Source organism: Anolis sagrei, chromosome 4 (assembly GCF_037176765.1).
Source record: "Anolis sagrei isolate rAnoSag1 chromosome 4, rAnoSag1.mat, whole genome shotgun sequence".
NCBI lineage: Eukaryota > Metazoa > Chordata > Lepidosauria > Squamata > Dactyloidae > Anolis > Anolis sagrei.
Genome location: NC_090024.1, coordinates 164,938,309 through 164,951,779, shown reverse-complemented (window position 1 = coordinate 164,951,779; position 13,471 = coordinate 164,938,309). Strand labels below are relative to the sequence as shown.

Sequence of the window (13,471 nt, the reverse complement as noted above, 5' to 3'; positions counted from 1 at the left end):
GTCGCTTGTGCTTCTTCTTTTTTTATCAGTTTTATACTTATTTATGCAATGCTTTTGACACAAAATAAATAAATAAGCAGATTTCCTAGAGACATCTGTATGATAATTCAGAAAAGGATTCTGGCCTATATGCATTCTTTGTTTGTTTTTTTCTAGTAGGAATTTTCTTACATTATTTTTAGATCAAGCACTTGCTTGAATTTCATCACTGTGTGCACCACTTCCCCTCTTCTTTACCACAAAGTTTGTATAGGCTAACATGAGATGAAGCAAAGCAAAGCTGAAAAAAGCAGAGAAGCACGAAATTCATTTTAAAGAATATAAACCAATCCCACTCCTTAGTTCAGTGGCAGTTAATCCAGCATAGAGATCAATCACTCTGAGCAGCACTGCTGTGGAAATCCCCTCCCTTCTGAGATTATCAAAACCAGATTAGGAAATGGAGCTGGAGAACAGGTTGCACGGGTATGCATCCATTCCTTAGGCAACACTATATATGCTGATAAAGAAAACAATTGGATGACCTGCATCTAAAGTAGTAGGCAACATGCCTGAAGTGTCAAAAAGCGGCCATTTAAATCTCACCTCTGTGCATCAACTAATGGAGTGCCCTTAGGCAATGCACACTTACTTAGCCTCAGCAATATTATCTGCAGTCTCCCATATACTTTCCAACAAGATAAACTAGGTGAAGTGTCTTGGACACTTTGAAGTGCCACATCAAGGCTGAATATGATTACGAATTTGGACACATGCCTAAAGCATGGGTCAAAATGGGCCACTCTGTCACCAGCTCACTTCTGTCTACAGCTACTGTGTTTTGGCCTTGGATAAACAGAACTGCTTAGCACAGGAAAGCACCTAAGAGACTAAAATATATCCCCACCCACACTTGTTTGCAACTTATATAAAGACTTTAAACATTACAGTAACTCTCCCTAACCACATATCTTCCATGTATTACACTCCAAGCTAATTGCCTAATGTCTTTAAATCTACTCCTCTTTCCAGTCTACACTTACACACCATCAAAAAGTCCATGAAGATTCAGAATGTTTGAGCAATAACACCACTCACCAATCTGAATGATCAAAAGTCGATGTCCAGATTTGTTTTGTAAATGATCATATGTGAAAAGGCAGGAATAACATATCATCATGAGAAAGACGTCACCATTTTATATTTCCATCTTAGTGTGTGCATGTCAAACAGTATCCCTGACATGTTGGCATCAGAATGTACCCATCTGGAGCAGTTCTTACATTATGTGTTTGTTACATTGTGTTGCGCTCCATTATGTAATCATTCATTTATTTAAAAGGAGCCCCCAGTGGCGCAGTGGGTTAAACCCTTGTGCTGGCAGGACTGAAAGACCTACAGGTTGCAGGTTTGAATTGGGGAGAACGTGGATGAGCTCCCTCTATCAGCTCCACCTCCCCACGCAGAGACATGAGATAAGCCTCCCACAAGGATGGTAAAACATCAAAACATCCTTGCAGACAGGCAATTCTCTCACACCAGAAGTGACTTATAGTTTCTCAAGTCACTCCTGACACACACACAAAAATATTTAAAGTATTTCTATACCACACACACACACCAGCCCATTAGGACCTCTGAATCATAACAAATTTTAAAAAGTGTTATATTCTGATATACATAGTCACTGACATACAGTTACCATTTAGTATGAGAATGTAATATTTGGAATTGCTGTGTTTTAACTCTTTTAAAAACAGAGTTTTTAAGGAGTATTTTAATGTAGTCTCTTTCTCTGTATACCTATATGTATCTGTACTATTTTAATTTTTGTTGTTATTGTTCATGGTCTCAGAAGCCCTCGTGAACTGTGAGACAGTATAGAAATACCTTACATAAATAAAAAATAAATAGATCTAGATTTATCTTTATGGGCAAGGGGAGAATAGTACAATAATATTAACAATAATACACTTTATTTATATTCCGATCTCCCCGGAGGGATTCAGAGCGGATTACAATACACATAGGAGGCAAACATTCAGTGCTTTTTTACGCCACAGTGAACAATGACATATAACACAGACAAAGGTAAAGGCCTTCCACTTTTTCCATCTCCGGCATCTGTAGGTGATTCTCAACTTCAGAGGTGCTCTTGTTCCTTTTTTCCATGCTGAGCAGCCTGTTGTCCATAGACATCTCCAGTTGTGTTGCAGGCATTTCTACATATCTGCATGTGGCACCCTTTTACCTTCCCCCTGAGGCAGTACCTATTCATCTACATCCATTACATGCTTTCAAACTGGTAGGTAGGCGCAAAATGGGGCTGTCAGTCAGGAGCTCACTCCAACTTGCGGCTTCAAACTGTCAGCCTTCCAGTCAGCAGCTTTCCTGCAGTTAGCGGTTTAACCTGCTGTGCTACTGCACCCCCTATATACAAAGAGCATAGAGTCTCTCTTCATAACAGTAAACAATTATAATTTTGATTTCCTTGAGAATATCAATCCCACATAATTTGTTAATTTGGAAAAGCCATCTCTCAGTGCCTCAGTTTGCTCATTCAATGGCTGAAACTATGACGATGAAGAATGGTTGGTGAGTGCTTGGTCCTCCATCCTGGTAACACATGAATGATTCCAATATAACTTCATATTTTTTAAAAAATGAAGAAATTGTGCTATGCTACATAATTAACTTCAAGTGCAACCTCTAGAGTACAATTGTGACTGGGAAAAATAATACTATTGAATTATTCAGTTATTCAGAATAAATTCTGAAAAATGTATTCAGAAATATAGAATGTGGGGACATGGTGTAAAATCAAAATGCTAATCATGGTTTCTTCCACTCATTGACACTTTCCAGATGGAAACGATTATGATGTTGGAGTTATGGTGGGAACTGTCTTTGGAGCTGCACTCCTATCCATCTTTATTTTGGTTTTGATTGCTAAGAAATCCTATAGGAAAAGGTATGGCTGGGATTGTTTTTATTCGGATTTCCTTCCATATGTTTCAGACCAGGTGTGGGATCATATGGCAGACTTCACATTACCACTTCAGTTTTGCATCTTCTAAAATCTCCTCCCTGAAGCTTTTCACTTTTTAAAATCTCTCACTCCATGAAAGAATTGCACTTCCAGGAGAGTACCAGTCTCCTCTAAAGCAAGGTGCAGACTGTTCTACCCCTTACTATATCCTTAACTTTTTTTCCTAAAGTTCACATAAAAAATAACAGCTGGAATTTTGTTCAGCAGATACAACATTGTGATCCCATAACTTTGAGGCTTCCAGTTTAATTGGCAGCAGAACATGACTCCAAAACCCAATATTTTCAGACTGGCAGCCCTCCAACCAAAAGGTTTCCAAGTTATTGTATATCAGGGTACTAGGAAATGACTACTCCAGTGCTCTCCCAATCAATTGTGCACAACACTGAGAGATACACTTGAAGCAGGACACTGGGAGGAGAGTATCTTCAGCTGTCTCTTCTCAGTGAATCCCGTAACTACATATGTCATTTGACAACATCCTGATTATCAGCACTCCAGAAACTTTTCTGTTGGCATACTTCTTCACTGGAAATTAATGGGTTTTTTAAAGGGGGATCATGATATATACCAGGGATTCCCAACCTTTTTTTGACCAGGGACCACTTTGACCAGGGACTACTCTCTAACAATAGTACCAAAAGGATTCCGAATCAGTTTTTGGTCAACTTTAGATTCAGTTTGGTTATTTGGGGTACTGATTCAGAAAATTGCATTGGATAGGCCACATCACCTCTAGCTTCTGATACAGAACATATACCATCCAGTAGTTGCCATCTGCTCACCCACAGAAAACCATATTTAATAAGCCACAGCACTATAAGAGGGTTTCATGAGCTCAGTCGCTCTCATTGCAATGGTGTAGTAATGGTGAGGCCATATACCATATTTTAGTTCCTGCAGACCACTGATGGTCCATGGATCACAGGTTGGGAACCGCTGATATATACCTATGACGATGTTCAATCTAAAAAAATGTACATTGGGCCCTTGGTATCTGCTGGGGTTTGGATCTAGGAGTTCCTATGTATACCAAAATCTATGCATTCTCAAGTGACGTTATATGCAATGGCAAAATCAAGTTTTGCTTTACAATTTTTTAAAGGGGCGGGGATATTTTCAAAATATGGATGGTTGAATCTGTGGTTGCACAATCCAGGGGTGTGGATGGCTGACTATATTTTTTCTAAACTAATAATGATCTCCTGATTTCATCTAAAACAGGTGATGTGGGCCACAGAATCTCAGAAAGTGTCAACTAAATTTTCATCCCAGAGTAATGCATGCACAATGTGTGTCAATAAGCAGAGGAGAAGTGATTTGTCTCCAAATAATACCTGTATAGACAATTTCCCTCTATTTGTGCAGTAAAAATGAGTTTGATTTTGATAGGATGTGGTTCACCGGTAACATTTCGCCCTGTCAAAAGACTGATTCATAACTACAGTATCTCAGTGCTAAAGTTGCAACTGATGTCGAAATTCAGAATTTGTGTCAGTTACCACCAAAGGCCAAGCAAGTAGAATGTGACATGACTTTGTACAAAAAGGAGTGATGCTGAACTATTCCTCCCTCATCACTTTTTCCCTTCATCCCAGTGCCTGCCCTTTCAAATACCAGTCAAATGACATTAGGCAGCTATTCCATTTTTCTCTCCGTGGTATACACTTTATGAAAAAGCAATTGGACACACAGGAGGGTCACCAAGGGGAGATGATGCCAAATATATCTTCACAAACTTTTGGAAATGTAGTTTCACAGTAGAAGCCTCATTTGGGAATAACCTCCAGCGATTTTTCTTCACTGGAGTGGGGGAATCAATATCAGGCTTCTGTCTACAATATAAAGAAGCTATCCAGAGTGCTGAGACTACTTTCAAAATGGATGCAGCACTTTGGATAACTCCTTTAGAATTGACAAGAACCCAGAGCAGAATCACTGCCCCAATGACAGAACGGCCACTGCCTACAGTTGATTCAAACCTGCTTCACATCTGTTTGGTAGTAATATGCCTTTGAAAAAAATTGCTCTACCTTTATCTGGAAAGCAGTTTTCTCCAAGAATAAATAGGAATATGTGTGAGAGTTGGTAAATGTGAATAAGCAGAATAAGTAGAAGCTTTACCATGGTATTTAAACCAAGGTATATCCTGCTGTATAATAAAATGTCACTCAGGCTTGTGAAATAAAATAACAGTATCTTTACTTTAGTTCAAAGGTTTAAACATGGTAACGATATATACATTGGTCTCTTTGAATTCAGGCAGGGAACAGAGGAATAAAATAGCCATTTTAAATAGTCTTTGAAATATGCCTCATGCCATAAAATGATCAGTCCTTAAGATAGTTGGTAGCCAGCACTTTCTCTTCACTGTCCAAAGTGAGAACAATGGCAGAATGACAGTTAGAACCGTTGGTCTCAGCAGCCAGCCAGAGGCAGCAGCCAATCAGAACCTAATTGGCTGCTGACACATCTCTCTCTAGTTAACCCACCATATCATGGCGTCCTTTTTCAAATCCTAACAATATGATCTTTCAGAAATGCAATTGACCTGTTTTGATTTTTCTTTTAAAGGGTTACCACGATGTTGAGTTCAATAACACCAAAATGGCTTTTTGAAGATTATCCTAAACTACAGAACAGCAGTGCAATAAAGTCTCTTCAGGTAATTTCCCAAGTGAATTTTCTACTTTTCCCTTGTGTTATATGACTGTAAAGAAGAGAAAGGAATTACTTTGCCTCTTTGTGTATGTTAAATTGTGTCTCGCTATGTTTCAAAACTGAGCATAGATGCCCATGTTTTGTATTGATGCATTGATACTGTAGATTTTAAAAAGTGAAATAAAACTTTATTTATCCCCGCCACCATCTCCTATAGGGATTTGGGGCAGCATACAAAATAGCACACAAAGATGCCATACATAAAATACATAATATATAAAATAAAATACATCAACATGAAAACAATAATACATTACTTTAGATTAATGCAGTTTGATACAACTTCATGGCTCAATGCTATGGATTCATAGGAGTTGTAGTTTTATAAGGTCTTTAGCCTTCTCTGCCAAAGTATGGTGGTGCCTCACTAAACTCCAACTCCCAGGATGCCATAACATTGAACCATGGCAGTTAAAGTGATGCCAAAATGAATTATTTCTATAATATAGATACACACTGAGATACAATTAAGTAAAGTTTTGGGTCCATTGATTATTCTGTTGGAGCATGTGGCCATCAATGAGCAGAATAACAGTGTATAATAATTTGTGTGTGTGTGTGTGTGCATATATTGGACCAGTAACAGGAGACTACACAATATAAAAGGAAGATAAAAATAAATATAGACACTATACTATCAACACAAATACAACCAACAGCAAAATAGAGAAGTGCTGAGGTCAAACACAAGCAAAGGAGTTGTGTTTGTTTCTGCACTCCATCTCTTTGCATAGTAACATTGGGATTTTCCATTTCTTCATTATCTTCCCCTCCTCTTCCCTTTTCATCACATATACAATGTAACTTCTGAAACAGAATACTCCAAATTCACTTACCCTCCCCTTGCAATATCCGCAAAGTCAGTGTCAAATGAGAGAGCCACCCATAGCTACCATCTACAATTCTAGAAAATCTTTTTGTGTCAGGAGTGACTTGAGAAACAGCAAGTCACTTCTGGTGTGAGAGAATTGGCCATCTGCAAGGACATTGCCCAGGGGATGCCTGGATGTTTGATGTTTTACCATCCTTGTAGGAGGCTTCTCTCATGTTCCTGCATGGGGAGCTGGAGCTAACAGAGGGAGCTCAACCTGAACCACTGACCCGCGAGTCAGCAGTCCTGCCAGCACAAGGGTTTAACGCATTGCGTCACCACTAAATAGAGATTCTTCATTGACTTATGCAAGGAAAAGGTGCAAGGAGAGGGAAGTGAAAGATCTCCCTATATGCTGCATTATAAGTAACACCTCCTCAGTCCAGTCTACAGTTTATGACAGGAAAACGTGATTCAGAGCTACATGCTGGCCACCAAGCAAACCTCTTGTTTTGCTCTGAGGAAGCCTGTAGGAGCCAAACTATATGAGGACAAAGAAGCTCTGAGTCCAACCCACATTTTATTTCACAGAAGGTAATCCTTCGAGGCACGAATTCTCACTTGCTTCATTTTCATCTGTGCATAAATTAAACCTTTCAGTGATTAAAAATACAACTCTGTTAATTGCATGTGTAAGAACTTTAAAATATCACAGAGCGAGGGAAGAAAAGCAGTGCAGAGATTTCATGGGAAGGGAGAAGGAGAAAATAGCAGTCTTAACTCTGTGCTGAGAGTAAAACAGAGTGTTCCAAGGTCATTGAACAGCCATATAAACCTTCCCTGGGAAGCAGCCATAACGACATGGTGCAGTACTACATTGATTGAAATCAATACTTTGATTTGATTTGATATTCAGGTAGAACTCAGCCTTTTAATAGCTGTTTCCTGATTGTCAGCCATGAATGTCACAAATTTCAACTGTGTCTTATTGCTATTTTAAGAACCTGGAAACACTAATGAGATCTGGTTTAAAAACCAAGATTTAAATCATCAGTAGCGACAGCTGGTAGCTCCTAGATCAGTTCCAGTTTTTAAAGCAGTGATTCCCAGCCCTTTTCTGTCCAGGGACCACTTTGACCAAGCCCCACGCTCCAACATTTAGGGTTATGAATAAGTTTTGGTCAACTTTAGATTTGGTTTGGTTATTTGGGATGCTGATTTCAGAAAACTGAATTGGATAGACCACATCAGCTCTAGTTTCTGATTCAGAACATATGCCGTCCAGTAGTCACCATCTGCTCACCCTTAGAAAACCATATTTAATAATCTAGTTCTGATGTAATCTATCCAATCAGGCTCCTAGCCAAGGGGGGCTTGAGGGGCTTCACCCCCCCCCCCCGAAATTCTCAGGGTGGTCCGCGAGAAGGCCTTACTGGTACATTATTTAAACTGTTATGTTTATTTATATCATGATCTGATCACCATGCTCAGTATATCCCATATGCATGGGGGTATTGGGATAATGATACAAAAAGTTTGCTAGAATAGATCCTGAGCCCCCCCCCAATCAAACTCAGCCCCCCCCCCTCCCACCCGAATCAAAGTCCTGGCTACGGGCTTGTATCCAATGCAATTTTCTGAATCAGCACCCCAAATAACCCCGGGAACAGACCTAAGAATGAAGACACCAAAGCGCTTGCAGGTGCCATATGGAATAACTCTGCTCAAGGGGATGGAGGAGGAGGAAAAGTACCAGTCAGGAGGCTTGTTGTCGCACCTTTTGTGGGTAGTCAGCCTTCCCTCTCGACATCCCCATTGTCTCAGCACTATAAGTGGATTTCGTGAGACCAGTCACTCTCATTGCAACTGTGTAGTAACGGTGAGTCCGTGGACCATATTTTAGTTCTTGAGGACCACTGGTGGTCCATGGACCACAGGTTGGGAAGCAAACTTTACAGCAGGCATGGGGAACCTTCGGCCCTCCAGGTGTGGTGGACTTCAACTCCCACAATTCCTTGAGGCTCGGCATTTGCCCCAAAGGCTTACATTGGCCCAAGGAATTGTGGGAGTTGAAGTCCACCACACCTGGAGGGCCGAAGGTTCCTGACCCCTGCTTTACAGAAACTATCCAAGGTCCTGAACCTATTATGAGTGTAATATACAATCCTTTGAACTGTTCATTTGATGTTTGGAGTAAAACCTTCAAGCTGGTTCACCATCTAAGTAATATTAAAGTCAATGCCCATCAGAGATGCTGAGTAACATCTCAGTAATTTATGTATAGGTATGCCTCCTTGTCATTTTACAAGTTGTTTTGCCTTCTCAGCCAAAGAACGTTGGAGTCTGCAAATCCCAGGATTCCATAGCATAGAGCCATGGCAGTTAACAGTGGTATCAAACTTCATTAATTCTACATTGTAGATGCATCCTAAGTCCTTTATATTCCCACATGTTATGAAGTGACATGCAGTTGTTCTAGACTGGAGACTGAGACTTCCCATTCCCACATTTATTTATTACACTGGCCAGCATACATGTTGGTGTCTGAAATGTTAGTCTTGTTTCTGTGTATATTTGACCCATTGATTCCAAAAATACACCAGTTTTCCCCTATCATCTCTAGTTTTTGAGATACAAAATATATGACATCTACCAGTTGCCATCTGCTCACCCATAGAAAACCATGAAAAACATATTTAAGAAACTACAGCTGATGTGGCCTATCCAATGCAATTTTCTGAATCAGTGCCCCCAAAGAACCCCAAAATAGGCTTTAAAACAAGAAACCAAGAAAATTGTTGGTTTTTTTCCTGGTTTGGCTGGGTTATAAAACTGCAATCTTTATAAAATCTTCCTAATTGTTTTTCAGAAGAAAAATGGTTCAGTAACGCACATTTCTGCAGAGCTGTTCTCGGATTATGAGGATGCTGTGATAACTAAAGTGGAGGAGATATTGGTTCAAAAGGAATATAAGACACAGGACGACAGAAAGGAAAGCAAGGAAGCCATTCCTCAGAAAGCTGATGTTCCCGGAGAGACCTTATTTGTGATCAATTCAGATGTGATAGAAGCCAATGGGTACAAGCCTCAGGTTTCCAGCAAGGAACTGTCTGGAAATATATTCACCAATACTAATGCAATACATTCTCAAAACCCAGGGTCAAATTTGAACTCTCCATCTTTGCCCATGAATAGTCCTGTCAAAGATTATGTAAATCCTATGGCCACCATATGGCCTGATGAAAATACACTTTTATTGCAGAAAATCAGCCCAGTTTTGAACAGTGGTAGAAGTGGGCAAAGCAACGTGTTCATCCCAGCAGATGAAGAACCAAATACACCAACAGCAATGCAGTGGACTTTCCTGCTTTCAGATGACAATATTCAAGGACAGACTTTCATACCCGATGAACTGCTCACTTGCTTAAAAACAGCGGATAACAATTCTACAACTGTAATATCTTATTTTCCTCAAAGCATGGCAAAATGATTGTCTGAGCTGTAAGAAAGAAGGACAGAAATATGATGGAACAGGGGCATGAAACACCAGTTCTCAGATTCAGGATAGGAAAAAGGACATGCCTGAGCTGTGGAATTGGCTTCCACAAAGTGTGGTGAAGGATACCAACTTGGACAATTGATTAATTCTATATGCTTCCTGGAAGAGGTGACATGCAGTTTTGGGGTGACAAGTCTCAGAAATTCCCAGACCAGCATGGTCATGGTGAAAACCAAGCTGCTAGGCTGGGTAGCTGTTTGGGCCAATCCATCTGGATTCTTCTTGTGTTCCTGGTGGCAACCATGGTGTGGAAATAACGCAGGAGTCAGGCCTCCTGTTCTTAGCATGGTCCCATTCAAGAGAAGCCCATCATATGTCTCTCAAGCAGTTGTTTTCAAGAAGTAGCAAAATGTGCCTACTACAGCTTCAGTGAGGGGGATATACCTACCTTCAGAAAGTGTTGCGTCTGAAGGCTGTCAAAAAGATGAATGACTTCCAAGAAACAGAAAAGTATCACTGAACATACATTTCTAGAACGCAAGCTGAGCTAAAATTAGTGGTTTCTGCTGTTGCAGGAAGGAAGTAGTAAGAGAAAAGCCACACACATGACAACTTAAAAAGCACAATATGGAAAGCAATAAAGGGCCATTGTTGCATGAACTAGGAACACATACAGTTTTATTGTAAACTGGAAATGTTTCTGTTCCTGTTCTTGCAAATTTCATAGTCATGTATTGCAAATGCCAATTCAATTTAGGAGTTGTACAAGGGGACATTCATCCATCCTTTGGACCAGAAAAAAGTCTATATGCCTGTTGTGACAATGAAATAAAAGGCAGTGTTTTGACTCTCAGAACCTAATTCAGGAGCTGGAATTGTGCTGCCTCCTGGATATCAGACTGGAAGTCCTAGCAGTCCTAACCAGCGCTGAAGAATGCTAGAAGCTGCAGCCCTACAATATCTAAAGATCCACTCAATTCTCACTTCAATCCAAGGGCTAAATCTATATCAGCTAAATTAAGCAGATTGAATCAATGAAACTGACCTAAGTGCTGACTTTCCAAATCTTCATCATTGAGTGGGGGTAATTTAGTTGACAAAACAGCATAGTTTGAATGTTGGGTTAGGGCTTGACTCCTTTACTCAGCTATGGAAAACAACTGTTGACTTGGGATAAATTACATGCTCTTTGTGTTATTGAAGGATTTCATGGCCAGAATCACTGAGTTGCTGTGAGTTTTTCAGGCTGTATGGCTATGCTCCAGTAGCATTCCCTCCTGATGTTTCACCTGCATTTATGGCAAGCATCCTCAGAGGTTTGTTCAAAGGTTTGTTGGTGATGAGGCAAGTGGGGTGTATATATATCTGTGGAGTGTCCAGCATGGGAGAAAGAACTCTTGTCTGTTTGAAGCAAGTGTGAAAGTTGCAATTAGCCAGCTTGATTAGTATTGAGTCGCCTTGTAGCTGAAAGCCTGGCTGTTGCTGCCTGGGGGCATCCTTTGAGGGGTGTTAACTGGCACTCGATTGTTTGCTGTCTGGAATTCTCCTGCTTCTGAATTATGTTCTTTATTTACCATCTTGGTTCTGGTGTTTTTTTAATACTGTTAACCAGATTTTGTTCATTTTCATGGTTTCCTCCTTTCTGTTGAAATTGTTAACAGCAATAATGCCCTTTACTTCAGAAGAAGGCAAAGGCAAAGATCTTCTGAACAAATATTGCCAAGAAAATCTGTATTCCTTTAATTCTATATTTTTATATATACTTTTAAAGTATGTATGAAAATTATAGGAGTGCTCTGCAGTTTTCAACCTGGCAACACTGAATACAATATATGCAAGGTTATTTATAAATTAATTAATGAAATGCATTAGGTTCACAGACTTGTTTTCATGAGTATCACTGCCAAGACATGGTGATTTGAGGCCACTTTAACTGCCGTAATTCCATTGTATGGAATCCTGAATTTGTAGTTTGAGGAACTTAGAATTCCTTGCTAGACAGTTCGGTTTCATTCACTTGAACTAAATGATGGCAGTACTGTAAGAGATGGTCATAACTGCTTTTCTGCAATTTTCTCAGTTGTACAGACTTCTAGATAACCTGCATTGTGACATGGTGAATGGGCCAATTGGTGATATCCCAATCTTCAAAGAAGAATAATACACTTGTGCTCTGAATGTAAATGCACTGATGGCTTCTTTTATGTTGGTGAGCTTAGTGGGCTACAAGTCCACACATGTATTAATGTGTGGACTTGTTTTGTGTGAGCCATGCTGACTCTCAATTTGGGAGCTCAGTAGAATATGATTCAATAAATATACATATCTATTCTCCACTGAGCCATATACCTGCCCAAATGTTCTGTACAGCTCTAAAGCCACTTCACACAGCTATCCCATGCTTCTCACGGATTGGAGAACTCTCTGGCTGCCTTCTCGGCATCTTAGCTTGTTGGCCTATCTCCTTATGTATGCTACTTTAAGGAGATGTTGCATAGAGGGTCAAATGTATCACTCCTTTATCTTTATGGCCATTTCCTAGAATTATAGAGTTGGAAGAGACCTCATGGGCCATCCAGTCCAATCCCCTGCCAAGAAGCAGGAAAATTGCATTGAAGACCCCTCGACAGGTGGTCATCCAGTCTTTGTTTAAAAGCTTCCAAAGAAGAAACCTCCACCACACTCTGGGGCAGAGAGTTCCACAGCTGAACAGCTCTCACAGTCAGAAAATTCTTCCTAATGTTCAGATAGAATCTCCTTTCTTGTAGTTTGAAGCCTTTGTTCCGCGTCCTAATCTCCAGAGCAGCGGAAAATAAGCTTGCTCCCTCCTCCCTATGATTATCATGTCTCCTCTCAGCCTTCCCTTCTTCAGGCTAAACATGCCCAGCTCTTTAAGCCGCTCCTCATAGGGCTTGTTCTCCAGACCCTTGATCATTTTAATCGCCCTCCTCTGGACACAATCCTGTGGAATCCTCAAATCTGCAGTTCTGAAAAAATATATATGAGAAAGCTGTATTAGTCTACCATGCAGCACTATTAGAACTCTCTTGTAGAGAATTATATCAACAGACTTCAAACCCAAAGATTTTCTACAAAAGTGACAATTAAAGCTGTGCAGCATAGCTACACTCTATGGCTTAATTGTGTTAGTTCAAACTAAGCTAAATATAAAGAATCAATGGCAGCTGTGTAGATGTCGATTTACCACTTTCCTATTGATCCACTGGACTTGTCTTAGTTGGAACTAATGACTGGAGTTAGACCTGGATCCAACTTAACCTGCTTGTACTAACAGTTCATATTCAGGGAAAATGTTGCACAGCTCATATTACTAAATATTTTTGAGGTGGGAATTCAATTAAAAATCAATAAATTTTCCACAAAGAAAGTCCAAAAGAAAATGTTATTAGGA

The 13,471-nt window shown here is 40.0% G+C and overlaps 1 protein-coding gene across 1 annotated transcript in view; it reads left to right on the top strand.

Moving 5' to 3' along the window:
• IL23R (interleukin 23 receptor) overlaps window positions 1-12,265 on the top strand; it is a 41,115-nt gene extending 28,850 nt beyond the window's left edge. The window contains exons 12-14 of the mRNA XM_060773701.2: window positions 2,845-2,950; window positions 5,603-5,693; window positions 9,430-12,265. Coding sequence (XP_060629684.2) covers window positions 2,845-2,950; window positions 5,603-5,693; window positions 9,430-10,050 — 818 coding nt within the window. The 3' untranslated portion in view covers window positions 10,051-12,265. The remainder of the gene's footprint in view (window positions 1-2,844; window positions 2,951-5,602; window positions 5,694-9,429) is intronic.
• The last annotated feature ends 1,206 nt before the right edge of the window (window positions 12,266-13,471 follow it).